Here is a 25,021-nt window from a genome sequence, read left to right on the forward strand (position 1 = left end):
GCTAAGCACCCATTGCAGTGCACTGCATTATCTATCTGTGCATCTCTGAAATGCATCCTGTTCATCTTTATTGTTTAAGTGCTGAATTATTTTCCTTAAATTCTACAGGAGAAACAAAGTCAGCAACCAAATCAAAAGGTATCTGCAACCAACTTAAGGATGAGGTAGCAAGCTTAATGAGAGATAAGGCCATCTGTATATTCTTTAAACAGGACTGACAGCAGTTAAAAAAGAGGTGCCCCTAGAAATGGCAGTTTTCAGTATTTTATTTCCAAGTATATTGCCAAGGAATTTTGCAGTTAAACCAAAAAAAAATAAAAAAAATACAGAAGTGAATATGGAACTATTACAACTAAAAACAGTTGTTTGAACCCTTTGTATGTCAATAATACAAATCAATAATAAATATAAAATGAACACACGGCCAATTAGAATTTAAAAAATTTAAGTTTGTCCTCAAGATGTCCAATAAAATGCGTTGATTAAAAAAAAGGACAGACTTCTCCAGTGAAGGAGAAACTAGCTGCAACTTTGCCAAAGGTTTATTACACAGTAGTCAAAGAAATATAATAAAAACTTGTTTGGAACAGCAACATTCCCCATTCTCTTAACTGGTCACCAATCAGGAAACAATTCGGAAACAATTCTCAGTTGAAGAAAAGAATGCTACTCATTCACAGTTTTGCTCTCATGGAGCTATGATAATGCTGTATTTTGATATGGTATGGGGAGGAGGGAGTGGGAGAAACATGAATAGAAAAACTGAATAGGAATAAACTCAGTAACTATAAAATGTATCTAAAATTTCACAAGCTTGTAGAATACTTGCAGCATCATATAGTTTAGTGTAAAAAAAGTAAATGCATTTCAATTGTTTTATGAATATGAACAATGCAATTGTTCCCAGTCATTTAGAGAATGCTCTAATATTTTATAAAAATTGGGCAATAAAAGAAAAACAACTGAGAAGTCAATAGCCTTCAGTACAATAAATAATGAAAAATGGAGTTTATTGTGGTCTGGGTTGCCCTTTCACATTAGTTCCATATCTGTTTGGAACATTTGTAAAACCAGTCCGGAATCCTTGAGCTGCTCCCATTCCTGGTATTCCAAATCCTGGATTGAACATATGACTGTATGGTCCAGATCCATGATTGAAGGCTAATCCATATGGCCTTGTCTGAGTGTTCAGAAGAATAACTGGATTCATATTTTTGCCTGGTGTGTTAAAAGAAAATTCTGGAGGCGGGCTGCTAGGTTTAGCTGGTGTTGATGTAACAGGGCTCAAATTATCAGCAGCCTTTAAAGGTGGCATTGGAATAATATGATGATCTGAAAGGCTCAATATATTGTTTGCAAGAGGCCCAGATGATAAAGTCGGTCTGATCCAATCATCTTTGAAAATCTGAACAGTCAAAGTAGACACAAGGGTATACAGCCGATTAGTCACATGAGCAAGAACCATTTGTTCATTGGCATCTCTCCGAATGCGTACGTGTACTGATCCAGCCTAGAAAGTGAAAAAAAAAAAAGAGTCTGTGAAGAGTCCTTCAGGTAATTAATCTAATTTTCTTTCAGTATTTTAACTACCAGTGGAGCTAAATGTCTTACTGTGCACAATCTAAGGCAGTAGTTCTCAAACTTTTTAGACTGAAGCAACCCTTGGAAAGTGCCAGCTCTTAGATTACACTCATTTCTTGAGTGCAGTAAAACAGTAGACCAACTCAAACACCACAATAGCTCAGAATGTTTTTGAAACTTTGGATTCCTTTTTGAAATCTCTCTGTTTGTCTTGTGAATCATGCGTAGGTGTTGCAAACCAAACTGTGCTAATGTTGCAAATTACCCTTAAAAGGGTCTCTCAGCATCCTGGCTGAGAATCAGTGGGATAAGGCCTACTCATCAGCTCTACTCCTTACTCAATCAGAGTAAATTGAACCACATTAAGTGACTTCACTATCAAGACACATTTCTGTAAAGGGAAATTCTTAAGAACATTAGTCAATTAGCTGCTAATATAATTTATGGCAGGCAGCAATGAGGGCAGCAGCTATAAAAATCGTATGAGCAAGCACAGAGGGGAGGAAAACAAGTACACACTGACTCAAAGCACTGAGCGTACAAAACATACCACAGAGCCAGTGCCGAATGCTATCAGGAACAGCTGTAATTGACAAGCTTCAGTCACCTGCCCCCTTGTAGGAAGAGCAACACTGCCACTGGTAAAAGTCAGAACTCCATGCCTAAAGTGCACAGGCTATTGGTTGTAATCCGACCGTCTACACCTTAATATCACCAATCTGCAACATTAGTTAGTTGCAGGAGTGGTAAGTGAAAGTAAATTTCTGTTCCTTCTGTGCCTTTAGAATGCAAAGGAAATAAAGCAGGTGGCTTAGAAGGGGGTGTTGACAGCTGTTTTCATTTTGATGGCAAAAACAGATTTTTATTTTATTTTATTTTACAAATCTTATGAGTCTTATAAAGCAATCTAGTTTCTACAGTAGGATATAATGGGCAACCTTTAAACCTACAAATGCTTTGTAAACACTTGGGGAGAACCAATTATGTCCAGGGATGTTGTTTGATTCATCCAACATTTCAGATAACATAATGGGCAACTCCAAGGTCCCCCTTTTCTTTACAGCCAATAGGAGTAAATTAACTTTGGCCAAAGAAAGGATCCCTCAGGAGACGACGTACCACAAGAATACAAGGAGGAAAAGGTTTAAAAATACTTACTCCCCTGGTTATTACCATGTGTCTGATCCCCTAAACTTTGGCATCTAAGTGTATTTTTATATATCCATTTTATGTTATAGAAAAAAACAATTGACAGACATCTTTAATAAATTCTGTACTTTGCATTTATGAAGTCTGAAGGTCACTGCTTCCATTTGGAAGTTAGTGCTGATAATTAGGAGAACAATTGTACTTATGCTTCAGGACTGCTATGAAATGCATGGTCTGGCTGAAAAGACCATGGTTTCCTTTTAATTTCTTGAAGCTGAGTTTTAATTTGTTTTCTCAGAAAAGTCACATCCCTATAGAAAACAGCCTTCAGGAGATTCCCTTAATTTTAGTTCAGGACTTCAACACTTTTGATATTTGGTAGAAATGTTTTAAGGATCCAAAATAGTTGCCATAAATATTACAGTACAGTACTAAGATAATTCAGCTCTAATATACTGCAAAACCAGAAAGTTGGAATTACTGTTTAGTCATAGAAGAAAACCACATTTTTAAGGGAAAAAGCATTATAAGAACCAACAAGTGATCTATCCTAGAGTAAGAAGCCTGGCTGAAAAAACATGCAAAATAACTACTGCTGTTCTCTCTCAGATGTCAACTGCCTCTACAACCATGACACACAGACCTGTGGTATAACACCTCTGTATGCACAACCAAAAACTACATCCTGTTTAAGATGGGGGTGGAGGTGAAGATCTCAAGTTTCAGAAACATGCCCCAATGAAAATAGTCCACTCATTTTATTTTACAACAAAGGGAAAAGCAGTATTTTATGGCACCTGAATTCCTACATTCCATGCAAAATACAGAAGAGATCACATTTATTTGCTCATATTTAACTAAAGAATTAAAAATAGTGACTGACATTCCCTTTTTATGAGTAAAAGGCAACATACCAAAGTACCAAAGCCCAATGTCCAGAAATGTTCATTTCGAACCTCCAGAACACCATCCAAAGTAGAAACCTAATTGAAGATATAAACAGAGGGTAAAATTAATCATTAAATAGGACAACTGCATTATTAAACAGGATTAATTGCTTTCAGAAATGTGTATTCAATAAAAGTAGTGAGCCTGTTGAGCACTTTTAAAATATTCTTGACCTTCCCCTTGACTAAATTTTCTGAAGGGGTTTTACTATAGATCATCTAACCAGCTCAGTACAGTTATATCTAATGGATTTAGGCTATGAGCAAATGAATGAAGTTATCAGATTTGTACAGCAAATGTTTTAAGCAGTCAAAGCTCTCTGTTGTAAGCATTTAGATGAAATGCTGTCATTTTATCAAAAGAAATGCAAAAACTCTAGAACTCTTGGTCCAGAAATGATACCTTTTATTAGATCAACTAAGAAATCACAAAAAAAAATCTTCTTATCATTTTATCAAATATTTCCTGCATTATAAATAAAAATCCCTTCTTTAGCCTTCCTTTAAAAAGCCCCCTTCAAACCCTACCAACAATAATTCAAAATTGCTAGAATGCACATTTTAAGCTGCACAGCAAGCTCAGTTAGCATCCACAAAATTGCCCAATGTATGCAATGGTCAGCTAATCCTTTAAACTCTGAGGCTGAGCAACTTTCCTTGTCTGCTGTTGCAGCTAAGTGCCTTGAGTTACTCCATGTGTCTGCTGGCACTCTGAATAACAATACAAGTCACAATGAGACGCCTATAGCCAGGCCCCTGCTGAGCACACCTCATTAAGGAATAAGGTAATGGCCTTTAATGAGATACAAAAAACTAAGCAAATGAGCCATCAAATGTAAAATGATTTAATCAATACCTTCAATATAGAAATCAATAGGATTTGGCAAACAGTTTTGCACGTTTCACCCACAAATACCTTAAGTGGTTCACACTGTTTATAGATTGGTACAGATCATTTTCTAAGACATACAAGCCACTCCAGGCATCAAAATGATATTTAGGATTGCAAGTTTCATATTTCTCATATATAGCAAAAGCAAACAAAAATTTCTTTGGTAATCAAAATTTATTTTTATGTGCCCTTTATACACACTTGGCCTTTGTACTGAAGTTTTTAGCCATGCACCTTCTTTAACATGATACATGCTTAACTTACCTCTCTAAGAAGTTTATCTAGCTGACCAATCACATGAGGTGGGGTAGTCTGAAAAAGGCCAAAAGAAAGTTACAAGAAAGAAGCAGATGTTTAATTGGCTTTATCTTAAAAATTCCTAACTTTATCATCTGCCTTTTTAGTCAACAAAAATATTAAATATAGCGCTGGATATTTTAATATCCATGTACGTATAGTAAACTGAAATGATTCTGTGATATATATGTGTTTTGATGTGGAAATTCCTTTGGAGTCTAACCACAGGTGATTTCTCTCTGAACCTTTTTCATTTAAACACTTAATGTTAATCACCTTAAACACAGACACTTACAAATGTAAAAGTCAAACATACATTTAAAAATGTAAAATTAACACATTTTGTGGCATTGTCTCACCTGAAGTAATACTTTTCCACTGTACACACTCATAGGATACATGGTGCCAAAGGTCATCAAAGCAATAGCTACTGCAGAGGCTGTATCTACAGCAAAATAATTGCTGGGGGGAAAAAAGAAACTCTGAATCTTGTTTCTGTTTCTTAAGCTATCTGCAAAGGTTTTCTTTTAAATGGTTACTGCTGTACAACAGGGTAGAGAAACTAGGCAAATGTGTGCATCTGAAACGCACATCTCTACAAACCAAACTTATCCAAAAGCTACATAAGCAAAATTCAGCTTACAACTCCAATGGCCAATGCGTCTAAATCTAAAAGACTTCTCTGAATTAGAAACCAAAATACATATAATATTTAACGTAAACAATGATCATACGTACTTGATTTCAATTAACATATACGTGATACAAAGAGCTAAAGCCCCAGCAAGATCAATCAATACAAAAGGATTCATTCGTGGAAGGAAAATGCTGCTCAACCCTGGAATGATTCCACAGAGACTGCAATAAAACAGAGAAAAATGACTGTCAGATAACTATTTATCATAGGTGCTGGAAAACAATAATTAAAGACAGTTACACCCAACTATTTCAACAATCACTAACGCATCCACTTTGGGGCTTGTACAAACTTAGTGATGTAACTGACTGGTTTCAGCATTTTCATTCCTGATGGAAGCTAAATCATCTTTTTTGTACATCACAAAGATTACTCGCATCTAAATCTCACCATCTGAAATCAAGTGCTTTGTGCATCCAACTTGCAAAGCTTTTGCACTTAATACTAACACTCAAAACAGAGTTTAAAAAGTTTCTAGTCTTACAAGGAAAAACTGAAGACAATATTCAATAAAGTACACTAAAATAACTGATCAGAAAATGCTTTTCTATATTTAAACTGCAACCCTGCATTGCACCTTTTCTGTTAAAAAGAAAAAAAATCTATGCATGTGAAAGTCGTAAGCTTTGTGTTTTTCCCAATAAAAATTAGCAGCCACCACATAAAAAATCCTTAATGCTCTTCTCTGCACTCCACTACCTGTAATGTTTTTTAGATATTAGTTCAAAGCCAAAAGCTTGCACTTTATCACATAGTTCCTTGGGCTGGGCCCCACCAGAGTCAACGGCATTTCAAGCCATGGTGACCTCACAGCTCAGCATTGCTCAGGAAGTGCATTCTCCAGATACCCCCCACAAAAGATCCATGTGCTAATTAAACACCACTGACAACTGGAGCTCGGTGTTCTTCTCATGAGTCCTGAGAGACGCCAAAAATGTATTTAGTGAGATTTCCTTATATGTGATTTTAAGACAAGGGCCTTTCCCCCCGCATGCTGATTATAGCGGGGGGGAAGGGGGAGAGGACACTTTATCTTGTATTCTAGTAAATATGGCACTCTATTTACTTGCATCTAAGACCACCCTGGTTTTATACAAATTTATAATGTTTCTGTATACAGAATCTAATTACTGGGGGGATTACCCCCTCTCCCCCACTGTCTTGTGTGTTAGTAGCCCCAGAGGGGCCTAAATTGGTCTGAAATAATCAAATATAAACTTGATACAATGCAACAGTGACTAATATATTTTAAATAGTAGGTACTATGAAAAAGACTGTGAATCCTCACCTTCTACTAAGATCTGCAACATGCTCCTGAAGCCAACTAGTACTAGCAGCTGCACACAAACAAATTACAAATTTTAATTAAAACTCATCTTAAATATACACTTAACATAACACTTTAGAGAAAGGGCATGTAATCTATGAATGAATGACATCATCTCAACATATACCCCAGAGATCAAAGGAATTAATTTGTTGCTTGAGAAAAAGAGAAATTTTGTTTTTTCTGAGCTATGGCTGTGTAAAAATGGGTGACATGTATTATGCATGCAAATGGATTACCATATTTACCGGGATCCAAGACAAGTCCAAATTTAAGACAACCGTCTATACATGGAAAATTACAAAAACACATGTATAATTTTCCACATATGGACTCTAACAATTGAACAGTTATCTTAAATTTATTCCCCCCACCCAACTGCTGAGGCATAGAAGCAGCAGCAGCAGGGAGTGAGGGTATAGACCTCTGTCCCTCACCTCCCTGCCTGTCCCCCCGCATCCTTTACCTGCCCATATGTCTACCCCTGATGTCCCCGTCTTGTGTCCCTGTGCCCGTGTCACCAGTGTTTGCCCCCCTGCCTGTGCCTGACCCTGCTCCCTACCCGGCCCCACCCCCTTGCTTACCTTTGCCACTGCTTAATTTCTGTGGCGGGTTTGCTTTGGTTCAGCTCAGCCAGGCAGAAGCAGCGACAGCAGCTCCAGGCCTAGTCAGGATCGGGGCCAGAGCCAAAGCAGAAGGTAAGCAGTAGAGGTGAGGGGAGGGGGTAGGCTGCAGAGGTCTCCCCTCAAACTCCCCCACAAGTGACATACTGCAGATCTTCCTTGTACACCCCCATCATGGAGTCTTTCCCAGCCTCCCCCCACCACGAGTCCTCTCCCCTGCCATGAGCCACCCTAGCCTGAGGCAGGCAGCAGCTCAATTCTGGCTTTGGCCCAGAACTGAAACAGGAGCGGAACTGCTGTATGCCCCAGGTGGGTACTCAGGTCTAAAATAACACTGGTTTTTGTCCCCACGCTGACTGAGGGGGGACAGGGGACGACGACCTTGTACTGGATTTGAATAAATACAGTAAGTTCAAGTGAAACTGCAAAGTCCCTGGGCTAAAGAAAATACTGCCTTTGGTAATACATGTAAAAAGGGATTATACTAATGGTATTCAGTAGACTATCTATGCAAGATGCTTACTGTGGAGCTGACTACTTAGCGCCACAGTAAAATAGCACTTCATGTATAGACACTGACATTAGGCTGGAGTAAACTCATTAATTCCACTGTAGGATAGTACTGCCAGACACAAGACAAGATTTATCTTTTCTTAAAATCAAATAATCGAGACAATGAAATATTTAAGTGAGGATATGTGGTACAATGTGGTCATAGTAATCTTCTGGGGCTTTTTCATTCTTTTTAAATGAGAACTCTATGTGCTTTAACTACTGGTATACTTTGTGCACATGTTTTCACTGAAACGCCATGAAAATATGCATTTGTTTCTTGACAGAATCCTAATAGTTCCTTCACGTGGGAGAAATGTAGATAAGCTTTCCTGTAACTTGTCTGGATGTTGCCTTGATATGCCATTAAGTAATATTTCCAACCTTAACACTCATGATCATTTTACTAAATCTTCTTCAACAATTTTCCTTCATTTTCACTAGCCAAAATAGTTGCCATCAGCACATTTCATTATCTCCTTGTCTGCAGCTTCCTTTGACCCTTCAGACAGACACCTACGGATATTTCACCTGTTTTTTTTTCCTCACTGTGTAGGAGGAAAAAACATTTATGACCATTTATTTCCTCATTTTATACCATCACAGGCCTGTCCTTCAGTTGTTTGTGAAGGACAAAAGCAAGAAATTAATTTTCTGTATCAGAAGCCATTCTGGAACTTTACCTATTCTGGTTTTGTTACTAAGCCAATTAACTCAATTTTCATGGAAAAATGATGATTTCATCAATCTTCTCAGCGTAGGTCTAAACCTGAGCCTCACATTACTATGGTTTTGACTTTCAAAATATACTTTGGTACAAATTATAAATAACAATAAGCATTGATAAAACATTAAAACTGATACAATATAGCACCAAGGGAACTGAGGGAGCTAGCCATTATCTCTGAAAACCTGCCACAATCAGGAGAGGTTCCAGACAACTGGAAAAGGGCAAATATAGTCCCTACCTTTAAGAAAGGAAAGAAGAAGGATATGGGGAACTACAGAAAGGTCAGCCTCACTTAAGTCACTGGAAAAAAAATTATGGAACAGATCCTCAAGGAATACATTTCTGAGCACTTGGAGAAAGCAATTAGGAATAGTCAGCATGGATTCACCAAGGGCGAGTCATGCCTGACCAACCCGATTGTCTTCTATGACGAAATGACTGGCTCTGGGGATGTGGGGAGACCAGTAGACATGCTATACCTTGACTTCGGCAAGGTTTTTGATACGGTCTCCCACAACATTCTTGTAAGCAAACTTAGGAAGTACAGGATGGATGAATAGACTCAAAGGTGGATAGAAAACTGGCTGGCTCATTGGGCTCAAAGGATAGTAGGTAGTAGAGCTGTGTGAAGCTTCGGTAGCCAATACAGTTCGGAGGAGATTCGGCCTAATTTGGCAGCCAAATCTCTGAATCCAGATCAAATCAGGAGACCCATTAATCTGTCCTAATTGAATCAGAAGCCTCTAAATTGCTTCAGAGAGATTTGGAGATTTGGCCATAGACTGTACAGGCAGGCACTAGGCAGTGCTGGTGGGAGAAGTTAGGGAAACAGGCATGGCTTCAGCCAGCAGCCCCAGGAGAAGCCATGGCTCCCCTGGCTGCCTCCCTGCCAGGGTGAGGCAAGCAGTGCTGGCAGCCCCAGGAGAAACTGCGGGGGCTGAGAGGAATGATTGGGAGCTGAGGGATCAAACTGGGAACTGGGGGATTGATCAAGGGCTGAGGGAATAAACAGGGGCTTCCCCTCAGTTCCCGGTTCGATACCCCAGTTCCACAATCATTCCCCACAGCCCCTGCAGCTTCTCCCAGGGCTAAAGGCTCAAGCCACGGCTCATCCAGCTGCCCACCACACTGTTGCCAGCACTGCCTGCCTCACCCCAATCTGGAAGATGGGAGGAAGCGTACTCTCAGCCAGTTTGCAGAGGATACCAAGTTAAGGGGTAGTAGCAGCTGCACTGGAGGGTATGACTATGATTCAAAGAGACCTAGACAAATTGGAGGACTGGAGCAAAAGAAATCTCATCAAGTTAATAAGGACAAGTGCAAAGTCCCGCACTTAGGATGGAACAATCCCATGCCCGGGAACAGGCTGGGGCCTGACTGGCTAAGCAGCAGCTCTGCAGAAAAGGACTTGGGGATTACAGTGGACAATAATCTGAATATGAGTCAACAGTGCACCCGTGTTGCCAGAAGGCTAACGACATACTGGGCTGCACTAGTAGGAGTGTTGCCAGCAGATGGAGGGAAGTGATTCTTTTCTCCTATTTGACACTGGTGAGACCACACCTAGAGTACTGTGTCCAGTTTTGGGCCCCTCACTACAGAAAGGATGTAGACAAATTGAAGAGGGTCTAGCAGAGGGCAACAAAAGTGGCTAAGTGGGTTGGAGCCATGACTTCTGAGGAGAGGTTGAGGGAATTGGGTTTATTTAATCGGAAGAAGGGAAGATGGGGGGGTGGGAGTGTTAATAAAAGCCTTCAATTCTTTGAAGAGTGGATCCAAAGAGGATGGAGCTAGACTGTTCTCAGTGGTGGTAGATGACAGAATAAGAAGTAATGGTTTCAAGTTGCAGCAAGGGAAGTTTAAGTTAAATGGTAGGAAAAACTCTCTCACTAGGAGGGCAGTAAAATACTGGAACGGGTACCCAGAGTGGTGGTAGAATCTCCATCCTATGATGTTTTCAAGACCTGGCTAAACAAAGGCTTGGCTGGGATGATCTAGTTGGGAAATAGCCCTGCTTTTAGCAGGGGGTTGGACTAGATCAGTGTTTCTCAATCCATGGGTTGCATCCTACAAGTGTGTCACAAGAACATATGAAAGGGTTGCAAACAAACTTTAAAAATGGATTCTGTTTTAAAGGAGAAAACTTTGGGAAACCGTGGCTTTTCCCTCACAGGGTGTCAGAGTTCCAGCCTGCAATGGGCTACTTGGGGTCCTCATACACCCCACCACACACACCCCCACCTTCTGCCCCGCATACTGTGGGGCAGCAAGTCAGGAGTGAGGGGCTCTGGGTTGGGACTAGCCATCGACGTTTACAAATGGGTCCTACTACAGAAAAGGTTGAGAACCACTGGACTAGGGCTTCTGAGGTCCCTCCCAACCATAAATTTTCTGATTCTGTGTTTTTCAAAGCAGAGCACAATAAATCCTGTTCCACAGCTGAAAAATCTAAGATGCAGAATGTTTAATATTTAGTCAAGGAAGTTGGATTAGAACTTACATGTTTTCCAACTCCTAGTTCAATTTACTCAGACTTTTTACAACATGTTAAAATATTATATAAAATCATAAACAACAAAGATACAGTCACCCAAATAAATCAATGTTTTATAGTGCAGCAGCCTTTAAATAAAAGTAGTGTTTGCTAATGACTGCAATCACTCAGCATTATGGAAAATTATGGAGAATGGTTGTGATTCTACTGAAAAAAGGAAAAATTCCAGGGTGGAAGTAGTATATAGAAGAGTTGTGTTTTTCTGGGGGTTTTTAATAAACCTTTCCAGCTTTTACAGAGGACCATTAGTAGCCCTGCTAGATTACATCTGTTTGAGAAAAGGAGGTAAAACAAAAGAATAAAGTGCATCTTAGCATAAAAATAGTGGTGATATCTCAAATTAAATTTAATTACTCTCATTGGTGTTTGTATAGTACTGTTTGAAACCTAGAGACAACAAAACAGTTTAATTAACCATGCTTAAACTCAGTAATCAGAAGTGACACCACAGTAACTGTGTTCATGTCTAACAAAGAAAACATATCTAGAGAAAAATACATTGATACCTTTTCCTTAATTCTTGTTATAGGTTCTTTCATCACATACCTTCAGAGACATAAGCAAAAGGCTTATTCCTTATGGAAAGCATTGTAAACAAGTTGAAAAAAAGAGCCACAAAAGTACCAACTAACAGTCGCCCCCTAGAAGACAGAAAAAGAAATGCATTTTCATTTTTTATAACTTATGCTATCATATAAAATTAAACTAAGATTAAGGGCTGGTGCCTTGGAAAGAACAATTGTCTGAAGATACTCTATCAAGACAAAAACAAGACTAAGATAAATTCTAGCTGACTGTAAAATATCAGACAGCTTTCTACCATTTTAAGAGAATATTTGTAAATTTTGCATGTTAAAGATGAGCTGATGACAATTCTCAAAATAACTGCTTGTCCTCAAGGCTGAAACAAATAATAAAAATGGAAGAAATAACTAGTAAGTTTGCTAAATTATCAGGAACAAATATGTAACTATTACTCAGCTACACAATCATTTATAGGTTCATTTATATCTGTACCTAAAAAGATCAAAAAGTTATTATCACAAAAGTTTACATACATTTTGGAATTTAAATGCCAAGGTACCAAACACAATTTGGTGTTGGATATGCCAGTCATTCATATATGCCAGATTAAGAACCAGAAAAAATAAGGAAAGTGAAAAAAAGATAGTTTTACATATTAAAATCACATCTTACGTGTGTATCTCAGGTTGTTCCAGAAACCGTTTTGCACTGCAAGAAATAAATTGTAATTTCTAATTATATTAACAGAATTACATGAAAAATTACAAATATAAGGAAAACTTTTCATTTGTGGACATCTAATCCATATCCCTCTCTCTCACTAAGCTGAATTAGGGTATAATTTACAGAAAAGAAGGTAACTCTAGTAACCCTCTCAACAGCAGAGCCAGAGGCAGTGCAATGGCATAGCTGCACCCTCTTTTTGGCTGTGCCACATGTGAACTCTCAGCATGGAATCTGGCCTGAGCCCCTGCTTTCCATAAATCGGGACTCCAAGGGGTGAGAGTTGCCAATGTCTCCTCTCCCCACTTTTTCTTGCTGCTGAATTCAGAAGGGAAAGGAAAGGTGAACAGCAGCAGTCCAGAATCACAAATGATGGCAGGGACTCCAGTCAGACCCTACTCCAATCAGCCGGTGAGCTCAGAGCTCGCTGCTAATATGCAGCTCCAGCAGGAGGGGTACCCTTTTTTTCCCATTCCTGGATCCACTACTGTAACCTTCTACACGTATAAGGAACATTATAATAAAGGTAAGAATCAGTTCTTCTCAGTCAGCAAGCACTAAAACAAGATTAAGTTTCAGCTGGGCAGAGAAAATCTAGGATAAATTTCAGAAAAAACAAGAGTTAAACAGTAAAGCGTACTGTTCCAGATACGGTGCAATTGCCATTACTAAAAACAGTCTAGGCTATGCTAGGCATCCAGCTGTTAGGGCTACTTTAAAAATATAAATCATTTTTTCCCCAGAGCCCATTACAACAGACCCTTCTGTCAAATGAAGGAATGAAAAGAAATATTTTCAAACAAGTTTCAGTCAAAATAAATTAAATCTTAATTAGAAATGAGATACAGCAATGCAACTTGTCTCAGTAAAATGAAGGGCCAATTTCACAAACTGTTGAGCATTCACCTTTTCACTGAAACCAGGAGGGCAGCACTCCCTAAAGAAGCTCCAGAGATATTTCAGGACTGCATTTAAATTATCTAACGATACTTGCTAAATCCCATAAACGCAAAAAAAATTCAATGCTACATCTTGACACATTGCATATCATGGACAATGGCTTGTTAAACATGAGCACAAAGTATGGATGGAATTCTTTTACCTTTGTGCATCTAAATAGCAGTTTTCCAGCTGTAAGTGGCCTTTCTGGCATTTACCACAGTTTGTGATTCTATCACCCGTGCAGTGTAAATGCATAAGTATGCACACATATACTGCATGTGCTCAGTTTGACTGGGTTGGTCCATGGCTGCACATGCATATCCAGGGAATGTGTGTCAATTACAAGATCACAGTCAGATAAAAAAACCATGGTTATATGCAGATGCAATTTTTTATAGTACTATGGGCAGGTGCTATGTGGACAGTCCCCCTATCTGGATCATACCACTGACATGCTTGCCTGATTAAAGTTGCTATACCAACAAGCTGATCAAGACCTGAGACCCACCTCTTTTATGGCGGTTCCCCCATCTTGGGCTGCCCAGGAGACCTTTAAAGCTTCTAGTTCCTGGACAACCCAACAGGCAGCTCAAGCCAGTCTCGGGTTGTCTAGGAGCCCTTTAAAAGTCCCAGCTCGCAGATGGGTTCGCTGCAGCTGGGTTATCCTGTCTCAAGCTAACTGCCAGTCAGAACTTCAGGGGGCTCCCAGTGAGTCCCAGACAGAGAACACCACCAGAAGGCAAAGTTTTGCCCTGTTCTGCAAAAAGCCTGGCAACTGCCCAAGGAACAGACCCTATTCTTGGGCTTTTGGTAGGGTTCTGGTCACTGTCTCCCTCCCCGGAGGCAAGAGACCCAAGTTCTAGGATTCCCTCACCCAGAAGAGATTTGAATCTGCAGATCTCTAACTTCTCACTGCAGTGCTCTTACCACTACACCACAGGTCAGGCAGTGGTTCAGTGAGATGGGTGTTCCACTGGAAGGCCCTGGGCCCTACCCTGGACCACTGGCACTGTCTCCACTGAAGTGGGTCTCCATCCATCTTATCTAGTGACTATTAAATGCAAGGTGCAGTAGCTCAGCTTCAGAAGTGCTGGAAAATGGACTTCATAATGCCTAACTTGGGGCACCGTGGCTACTGGCTACATCGCTTTGCTGGGAAGTCAGAGAGATGTAGATTCAAACCCTTCCTGAGGCCAGGGGGAAGGGCTTAGAACCTAGGTCTTTGGCCTGCTGGCCAAGAGCTCCAACCACTCGGCTACTGGGGTTAAAACAGATGCAGGGTTGATTGGGTGGGGAGGAATTTGTCTTCCTCCTCACTTTTTTTAGGACTTTGCCAATGTGCACACACTTACCTGGCAAATGCGTAGCCTATTAAGCATGCTTCATATACATGTGTACATTTCCATCTCCACACAGCCCGGGTAATAGAATAGTAAACTGTCTTTAAGTGCCATTCAGGTACATGAAGGATAACAGAATTCCATCCTATTCTGTAAATGACCTGCAACAGGTCAATCTGGAATATGATATCATTAGGCCAGTATCATAGCTTTATGCACTTAGGAAGAAGTTGCTGTACACACATAATAGCCAATTTTCAGCAATTTTATTTTCTTAACTGGTTCTTAAATAAGTTTTGAACATAAACACTTGAAATCAGTAAAAGAACTGCACTTTATAACATGCTGAAAATTTATTGAAACAAGTCATGTGCCTAGAATTAATTATTTGCGTATCTAATATTGACATGGAGACGCATAAATGTTGAAGGATTACTAACCCATTTAAAATAGAAAAATCCACACCTTCCCACTTCTATAGTTACTTTAGAAAATAAGGTGCTACTTAACACCTGAACACTTGAAAATACTGGAGTTAAATAATTACACAAAATTGTGTTTTCATTATTGCTTGACTGATCACAATGATCAAACAATATCGTTTATCAGGTCTTAAGAGAGCACTTGGAATGTGCCATGAACAGTACTATCAATTTTTTCCCTTTAAAAATTGCTCACATACATTTTCCCATGGCCCACATGGAGAACAATCAGGATAATTAGTGAAATAAGGTTCTACAACATCACCCCTTGCTGCAAATCCATTTTGTCTAAGAAGTCTGGAGCTATTTCTGAAAAAAAATCACCCTTTCTTTTACAGTACTTTAAAAATATATAAGCTTTACTCAAGCTGAATGGAAAATTCTCGCCAAAAATTCATCATAAAAGAAAGAATGCATATATTCCTACCTTTCTTTTAGGATAAAAAGAGCTCCTAGCTGTGCCAGAACTGTGGATGCAAATACTGCTAGCACTTCAAACCTCTCAAACCTGAAATTTGAGAAATTAGTTAAAAACTTTGAACTACACATACAAAGACCTTTCATCCTGATATGTGTGCAATTAGCCTGCCTCCTACTCTCTCCCTCTCATGTGAGGGACAAAAGGGAAGGATTCACAGATTTTTGGGAAAAGGAATTTTTTCTAAGTTCTATTAAGCCAACTATCTGTTTAACAAGGGTAATTAATTGATCTGACAACCAGTGGAAATACAGACTACAATTCCAATCATAAATACAATCCATTTGCTACCCTACTAACCTCTCTTCTCTTTATCTCAAATATGGGACTTTTTGTTTAGGCTTTGCAATTCCTTGCATGTCCTTGAATTTTAGGATTAAAAAAAAAAATAAAGATGTTTATTCTACATATCATGTACTTTATGTACCACAACTGTCAAACCATACATATTGAACAAGCACAGTGTAATATGTTAATAGGAATAAAGTAAAAAGATTCTCATGATAAGCAAGCTATTTTAACATGCACACAATATTTATACATGTGTTCAGGAACTCAAAAAAAACTGAGTCAGCCTACTATAGTACTGTTCATGGCACATTAAATAATTAATGCTCCATATCAGTACTTACCCAAATGAATAGACTGGGCTAGGTTTCTTCATCATTACCCAGTAGCTTATTAGACATGTTATCAAACTGAAACAAAAGGGGACACTGCTGTTAAGATGATAAACTTAAGCTACTAAGCCAGCATAATTTATACACAAAACATACTCCAGCTTCCAGAATTCAAAGTGGAATCTTTCAGTAACATTTAAATTACTCCATGCATTCAACCCTGCTGTTATACTAGCAAGGTTTTTCTTGAATCCAATGAAAGTACTGTCAGGATTAGGACTTTGGAACCAAATCTATGCATTTCATAGGAATACCTAATGAGGTCAAGTTGAGTAAGTGATAACCTTATGACAGAGATGATCAGAGATGCACTGTATTTACAGTGGACATCATCATCCTTCCCCAGCATCATTCAGTACTACAATAAAGGTGCCTCAACTTCAAAAACTGCTATAAGAAACAGAAGTTAAATGTTAAATCAGTGGCTGTGTCTACACAAGATACTGACTGTGCAGTAACTCATTGCTACTGTGCAGTAGTGTCACATGGCACAAAGTGTGATGCAATGCTACTGTGCAGTAGTAATGAGCCACTGTACAGTCAGCATCACCTAAAAGCTGTCTGTGAATACTTTTAAATGCACAAACATAGAAGCAAGATTTATATTGTGATTCTCAGGTGGAAACCAAATTAATTTTTGAAGTGTCTGAAAAGTGAATCAGAACAGTTGGGCTTTCCTAGTTTGTGTGCAGCAGGCTGGGCACCAGAGTAGACAGACACTGTGATGGCTCCAAGTACATAACCAAAATCAAACTTGCATTTTTGGCTGTGAATTTCAGTTGTGGTTTTGGCTGCATCTTACTCAAAGCTTACAGAAAATATCAAGAACCAACTGGATTTCTCACTTGGACTGAATATATGTGATTCAAATTATTTTCTCCCTGATGTATTAGGTTGAATTTTTCAAGGATGAAACTTATTTCCTGTACTTATTTCTCTCTGCAGATCCCTTTGGATTCTGTTTGCACTGGAATGCACACCAAAGTAATACCATCTGTAAATGTTCATGCAACATACTGTTTACCACTTTTTCTTTCCTCCAGATCATTAAAACATCAAATAAAACTGGATGCAGAACTTTTCCCTAAAGCAACTTGAGATACCCTCCCAGTTTGATCCAAGCTGTTTATCGTTGCTCTTTGTTCACAGCATACAGAAGAAAAACAAGCTGAAGTGACTGACTGTTCATATCCAACACACTAAAATAAATTTTTCCAGTAACATTTTAATTTATTATAAACAACCCAGAAGGTCAGAAGTTGAAAAAGAAAGGTTTTTTGCAACAAAACTGAGCATTGCTTATTCTTGACAGGTCAATATTCTCTAAAGAGTTCTGTGATCAAGTTGGAAAAATGTTCAAGTCTACTACATTCCCATCGCACTTGATAAATCAATATTTCAGGGCATTTTATGTTACTGGGTCCCTAAAACTGTGCATTTTAAGAGCTATTTGCAAATATATTACTTTTCAAAGATTAGGTTTTCTTCAAAATCAGTTGTCTTATGCTTGATGCGTTGTAGTACATGCTGATTTTTTACAAAATATTAAAATAGCCCAAAAGTTGTTTTTTTTCCTTCTTGGTCTGAGACTACAATGTATTCCCGATTTTTAAGACTTCCAAACTATGCAGGTGAAACTAGACATGGGCTGCATACAGGCATTATGTTTCTACCAGGAGAATCACCGTTCTCCCAGCAGAAACTACAAATGTGCACTCAACCTCTACCAGGGGAAACATCCCCTCCAGGAGAAAGGTCTTCCAGGTTCACACCTGGAAGATCTCCCCACTGAGACAAACTCTCTTGCAAAAACAAACACCAGTATGCTCCCTCCTGATCTGGTCTGGGAGGAGAATGGAACATAAGGGCACTACTCCCTGCTCGCTTCCTATACCAAGGAGTCCCACCCTGGGGAACTGGTAGAGGATTTAGGCTATTTAAGGAACACGTTAGACATAAGTGTCTCTCTCTTGCCTACGTCTTCCATTATCTGAAGATAGTAACTGTATGATGTTGCTGCAAACGTGTAAAAGAAAGGCTTACAAGGTCAGAGTCCATGTTTTTGCTGATTTAAACAGGAAAGTACGGATGAAATGTTTGACTATAGGCTAGAAACAGACATTGCCACATGAAGTTGATCACCTGTACCAGGATCTGTCCTGCCACAGCTGATCTGCTTCAATGGGCAAAACACATCTTACCCATTCATCCTGTGGGACAACAGGACATATTCCCTAGGGCTGTGCGAAGCTTCAGTCTCTGATTCAATTCAGCCCCGTTTGGTGGCCAAATCTCCAAATCCAAATCAAACCAGGAGACCCTTTAATCTCTCCAAATCGAATCGGAACCCTCCGAATTGATTTGGAGAGATTCAGAAAGATTAAACTCTGTCTGTCTGAATCGCTGAAAATGTTTTTTCTATATAGCTCAAGGTACCAGGCAGCTTGAGAATGTGGAGATGGTGGGACAGATGCAGTGTCCCACAGGAGTGCAGGGGGCTCCCCCATGTGGTTGGCAGCAGACCTGGAAGTGGACCAGAAGCACTTCCAGTCCACTTCTGGGTCCACCAGGGAGCATGCTGGGGACCTCCCCCAGCACCCACCCCCCTGGCTCAGTGACTGGTGCCTCCTGGGTCTGAGGGGGCACCTAGGATCCCCCTGCAGCTGATCACTGAGTCAGGGGGGCACGGGGAGGTTGTAGGGGGGGTCACCCCACATGCTCTCTGGTGGACCCGTTAGTGAACTGGAAGTACTTCCAGTCTACTTCCAGGTTCACCGCCGAGCATGTGGGGCCCCCGCCATGTTCCTGTGGGATGCTCCATCCACTCCAGCATTGTAGCATTAATGAGCCACGCCCAGTACCTAGAGATATGTAGAAAAAACATTTAAAGCTATGTTTATGGCCGAATCGCCAATTCTCTGAATCAGTATCAAATCTTCAGATTTGGATTTGGCTGAATCAAATCAGGATCAGTTATCTGAATCAACTAATCAAATCACTGTCCCCAATTTGAGCCGAATTTTGATTTTGATGCATATACATGAATATGCCAGCATTGTAGATGGGATGGGTAGAGAAGCAATAAGGAGCCGACTTAACCAGTGCTATGTACTAGGCAAGTTAAAGTTGCAACTTTGGAACACACATCTGCCTAGGAAATTTGTGCCTTAGCCAATTTTAAGTTGTAGCAAGGAATCGAATACGGCCCATTTTGCACACCCCTAATATTCCCCACTTCCAAAGACATGCCCTCAGCAATATCCAGGGCACGTCTCTGGAAGCAGGGAAAGCCAGGAAGGTGCTCCTGGGCTTGCTTTAGAGTCTAAGTCCTGCACAGGAATTCCTGGAGTGCATAGGACCAGGCCCCAAGCCCCAGAAGCACCTGCCTGAGGTGGCAGAAGAGTGTAGGCAGCTTCAGCCCATATTCCCATACAAAAAGTATGGATGTCTATTTCCTGTTGCTTTGTACCACCATAAAAATCTGTAAGGTGGTACAACAGCAGCAAAAGGTGACTTCTGTTTCCATGCATAGTAACACAAACAAAGTAACTGAAGCCCACTAGCATATGAAATAGTCAAGAGCAAAGTTAACAAAACCCACTATCACTGTCAAGAGCCAAAACCACAATGAGAACTTCTGAAAGCCCTTCTAATTAAACTTATAATAAATTCTTCACTTAGCTGGGGGTGGTCCTTCATAATCAACCCCCACATACCCAACAAACATATACCCAACCAAACTGTACATAGATACATGCCATTAATGACTGTATGATTGTAAACCTGGGGAGGATCAGAAGGGAATAATGTACCTGAGTTGTTGGGGGAACAGAACAATTAAGAAGAACCCAGAGATCTTGAGGTCCAACCTACATCCATCCTCCCAGGTGTGAGTACATTTTTGTATTTCCTTTGCCTGATCTGAACGCTTCTTAATGTTTAGCTTTCCAATAAGGTGGTTCTCTTGAGAAGACACAGATGTGCTCTTTCTTTATTCCAAGGTCCTGCCTGACAAAGTAAGCTCCCTTTTGTTCCAATTTGGGATAAAGGTTTCCCTTTAGTCCAGCTGCTCCAGGCCCCTCCCAGGCTAGTCCAGGGCATGGAAGGCAAGGCAGAGATGTATCTCTGATTCAGTTAGTCTATAAGGTGCATCTTTACTCTGCCTTAAGGAAACTCTTTTCATTTACATATAGAGTAATGCATATGCTTTTGTTTTATCTGCTACTTAGCTCAAGCTGTATCTGCTTTCCCCTCAAACCTGAAGAAGCGTAGTGTGAGCCTGAAAGCTTGTCTAACCATTCTCCCAACTATACAGTTGGTTTAATAAAAGGTCACTCACCCAGCCCCCCTCACTTGGCTCTTCACCCATCAAGATATTCATCTCTCAGTTGCCTTTTCCTTTGTGTGTTTATATTTAGAGATGTTTTGCTGGCATTCAGATAACCTGTATGATATATATGGGCCTCTTAATGATTAAACCAGACTATTTTCCTTGCTGCAACTTAAAATTGGCCAAGTCACAAATTTCCTAGCAAACACATTCTCCAAAGTTGAAACTTTAACTTGCCTAGTACATAACACTGGTTAAGTCAGCCCCTTATTGCTTCTCTCCCCATCCCATCTACAATACTGGCATATTCATGTACATGCATCAAAATCCTGCATGCTAATATCTCCAATCTGTTATAAAGTGAAAAATACCTTTCAATACTGTCTGCAAACCAGAGGAATCTATTTTTGAAAGCAACAACCTGCTCTAGTTATGCTTCCTCATAAAAGCTATGAACAACAAATCTTTACGGGAGTCACACATGAAAAAGTACCAAAAGCTACTTATAATTAAATGGTAAAATTAAAGAAAAGGTGAACAGAATTGTTCTAACAAAATTCATAGTCTTCCTCACTTTACCAGATATTCAACAAAGAATCTAGATGGTACCACATCCTGTAACAGTGGTCAGCAACCTTTAATAACCTGCAGGCTGGATTACCTGGCTCTGGTCTAACATGAGCCAGGTGGCTTTGGCAGCACATCAGCAACTGGAAGGTAGTGGGGGAAAGGCGAGGAGGAAAGGTGGGGCGCTGTCCCTGCAGGAGCCTTCCCTGCAACTGTGCTGAGGCAACCAGCTGGGAGCTTCACCTACATCCCCACTCCCACTCCTCTTCCTGACTCAGTTTTGAGCTGGTGGGGGGTTACACCAGGATTGGGGAGCTGCAAACTACATCTGCAATGCTTCTACCCCCTCCCTCCTGGAAGGGGTGGGGAGTACGCTGAGGCAGAGAGAAAAATTTATTTGGGGGTGCACCTCCCCAGTAGGTAAGTCCCACCCAGCCAGGGCCCCACTCAACTTACCCCTGTTCCTGCCTCTGTGGCACTGTCCCTCAACCACGGGGGCCTCAGTCTAGCCCCCAACCCTCCCCCACAGACTGACCTGCTGGGCTGGGGCACACGTGTGCATACACATGGGCACTCAGCCCCCCACCCCAGCCTCAGATCAACTCCAAGAGGCTCTGAGATCTACCACAAGAGGCTCCAAGATTTACCAGTGGATTGAGATTCACTGGTTGGTGACCACTGTTCTAGCTCATTTCCTCACAATCCATACTATATTGCAGTTGAGTCCATTTAGAGAAAAAAAAATCATCATTGTTTTTATAGAACATAGTGATGTGCTGGTGATGGCTGAAGACTAATAAAACTTGGAATTATTTGGAAAGTTTCAAAAACACCAGAATCAATAAATAGACATTAAATTTTATTTAAACCAGCAATCTCACTGAAGTCAAAGACCCTATTCCACATACTGAGCACACAAATGGTACATAGGTATTTAAGTATGACTACACACACACAAGTTAACCCAAAAGGTGACTGGTTTTTCTTCCATCTCATTGCTTTTGAAACTCCATGCTAAGAAGTACAAGGGTAGACTTATTAGCAGCTGTTCAGGGACTTAAGCAAGGCAGAGTAGGTTGTGTTTAGATGCCTAGTAAATGGAATAGGATCTGGCTCTTGGTGCATTTTTAAACCATAAGTAAAACTAAACCAGGTTTTTCCACTTACAGTTAAACCAAATACATTTTGGTACTAATAGCTGTGGCATTAGTGAGGTGCTCTAATGCCAAAGAACCTTGAAGTGCTGTATCAGGGACTGCAGGCCAACCCCTGTATATCAGCTTGATCCAAAAATGTAGTGGCAGGAGCACAGTGGCAGCATTAAATGCCACAGGGCTTGCAGAGCTGCGGCAATTAACACTGCCACTGCTCTCTTCCCACCAAATTTCCAGACCTGTGGGGAACCCCACAGGCTGGATGACTCAGTTTGCAAGTCACAGTTTGAGCACCACTAGATTAAAAGATACTAGTTTGACACACAGTAAGAGTTCTGTTGTCAATTTACTGAGTTACAGCAGTATCAGGCAGCTGTATACAGAAATCTAACTATAGTTCATTTGTTAATTATTCAGATCACAGCTACAGTATTTGTTGTTTTACTCTTAAATAAAATTATTTTATTTGGCATAGTCTTACATGTGTATGAAAAAAATAACTAAAAAATCATGTAGTTGGTAGGTCTTTGTTCACTGTTTATTTACTATTTTTCTTACTTTCAAACTTAGTTATAAAGAAGATTCTTTGCAAGCATTGATATATCATCAGATCATGTGAAAAAAGTCCTACCTGAAAAGATCAAAGATTGTCAGGTACGTATATGCAGTTAATGCTGTAAAAACAAAATTTAGTATTAAATACTTCACCATAAGTAATAGCAGAAAAAATACATGTGCTTTTGCTTTCAAAAACTGCTTCTCTATGACAGCTCCCTATCATTTGCTACCTGAACAAGATCCTTCTGCTAAAACACAGCCCTGTAACAGTATAAAAAATATGGTACATTTTGAATGTTATGAAAGAAAAATTATAGACCAGTTGATTAAAGTAAGACCAGGTCTACATAAAATACTAAGATATTTAGTAGTGTTGGGGTGATGATGTAACCATGATGGTCCAGGAAACATGTAAGGAGATAAGGATTTTTGTGGATGATATCTTATATTGGACCAACTGCATGACTGGGATATACCAAGACAAGGTTAGACCTAATGAAGTATCAATTGCATTTGAAAACTTGTCTCAGTTTATCCCAAACATACAATTGGTCCAGTAAAAGATATTTAGCATATTGTTGAGCAGCTATTAATGAAGTTAGGAAAATTGAAACATGGAAAGAGACATTTCACAGTTAAGGTTCTACCCTAACAGTAACAGCACCTTTATATATTTGTGTTACAATAAGAGGTGGGTGGAACCGGTTCAACTACAGCAGGAATTGAAGCAAAATTTTGCTCATCATTTGAACACTTGGACTTTTTTTTTTGTTTTGTTTTTCCAGTTGTGGTAAGACACCACATGTTAAAGATGTAACCAACGCAGTCCCTCGGCAATGCAAACAGATGGGAAACCTTTTGTGTACTGTAAGGGAAGCATGCTGTAAGGACAACTTTTTCTTGAATTTGAAGAAACCCAATAAGTCCTGCTAACTGACTTCAATTTAAAGCTTTACCTCCATAGGTTATTTATGAAAGTAAAAAGTTCAAAGGATGGTCCAAAGACCTAAAATCCTGTATGAGTGAAGCTTGAAAGGACTGTCAGACACATCAGAAGTGCTAGCAAAAATTGGGAAGTTTAAGATGCTAACAGTGACATGCAAATTCTAAAACCTACAAAAGAGGAGTTTTACCCTAAACACATTATGTAAAATCTCAAAAGGGATAAATTGTGAAGCCATTTGCACAGCCAAATAATACTAGTATACACTGGGCCCTGCTTGTCTATTATGCTAGAAGTGTAAAGTTAAACACAGTAAGAGAGTCAACAATTATTTAGATGCAAGAACAGCTACATACCTATACTGTTAGTAGAGCTGCACCACATAAGCAGAAAACCAGTACATATTAAGTTTATTGCACCAAACAACAAGATCTTCCAGGACTGTAAATTAGAAGAATTACACCATTAACCACATTTTAACTTGTAAAGTCACTACTGTTCTAGTAGAACCAGAGATGAACATTAAATAAAAACAAAGCTAATTTTACAGCTACTGTTCACAGCAAAATAGCACTTTATTTTCAATCCACTGTTCTCGCAACAAGTCATACTGCTTTATATAGAATTTGAGGGACAATTCTCTGAGACTATTAAGAGGATTTGTGCATGTTTATAAGGAGAAGAGATATGAAGTCTTCAGCAGTTATTGAACAACTTTAGACAGAGCCCAACCTAGTACCCTTCACATAGCCAAAATTCCACACTTCACAAGGGAATTTTATCTAAGCAAGGAATGTAAGAGTTACAATTTAAAAAAGGGGCAGGCAACACCTGGCACACGTACCAGAGTGCGGCACATGATGGTATTTTGCTTGGCACACCAGCCCTTGGGGGAGATGGTGGGGGAGCCTTGAGGGGCCCAATCCTTGTTGCAGCAGTGCAGTCTCGAC

The 25,021-nt window shown here is 39.8% G+C and overlaps 1 protein-coding gene across 2 annotated transcripts in view; it reads right to left on the minus strand.

Moving 5' to 3' along the window:
* Positions 1 to 251: 251 nt before the first annotated feature.
* Positions 252 to 25,021, minus strand: part of SLC30A6 (solute carrier family 30 member 6) — a 31,692-nt gene continuing 6,922 nt past the window's right edge. Inside the window, exons 3-14 of one of the 2 annotated variants that reach the window (XM_019549746.1) lie at positions 24,428 to 24,512; positions 23,202 to 23,244; positions 16,472 to 16,537; positions 15,789 to 15,869; positions 12,547 to 12,582; positions 11,896 to 11,990; positions 6,852 to 6,900; positions 5,605 to 5,724; positions 5,226 to 5,328; positions 4,834 to 4,881; positions 3,645 to 3,713; positions 252 to 1,510 (exon numbers count right to left, since the gene is read on the minus strand). In XM_019549746.1, the coding sequence (XP_019405291.1) occupies positions 1,010 to 1,510; positions 3,645 to 3,713; positions 4,834 to 4,881; positions 5,226 to 5,328; positions 5,605 to 5,724; positions 6,852 to 6,900; positions 11,896 to 11,990; positions 12,547 to 12,582; positions 15,789 to 15,869; positions 16,472 to 16,537; positions 23,202 to 23,244; positions 24,428 to 24,512 (1,296 nt within the window). In that variant the 3' untranslated portion in view covers positions 252 to 1,009. Of the gene's footprint in view, positions 1,511 to 3,644; positions 3,714 to 4,833; positions 4,882 to 5,225; positions 5,329 to 5,604; positions 5,725 to 6,851; positions 6,901 to 11,895; positions 11,991 to 12,546; positions 12,583 to 15,788; positions 15,870 to 16,471; positions 16,538 to 23,201; positions 23,245 to 24,427; positions 24,514 to 25,021 lie in introns of those variants that run through there. The other variant, XM_019549747.1, reaches the window with a different exon arrangement.

The sequence above is a fragment of the Crocodylus porosus genome, unplaced genomic scaffold, assembly GCF_001723895.1.
Source record: "Crocodylus porosus isolate Cpor-Errol unplaced genomic scaffold, CroPor_comp1, whole genome shotgun sequence".
Classification (NCBI taxonomy): domain Eukaryota; kingdom Metazoa; phylum Chordata; order Crocodylia; family Crocodylidae; genus Crocodylus; species Crocodylus porosus.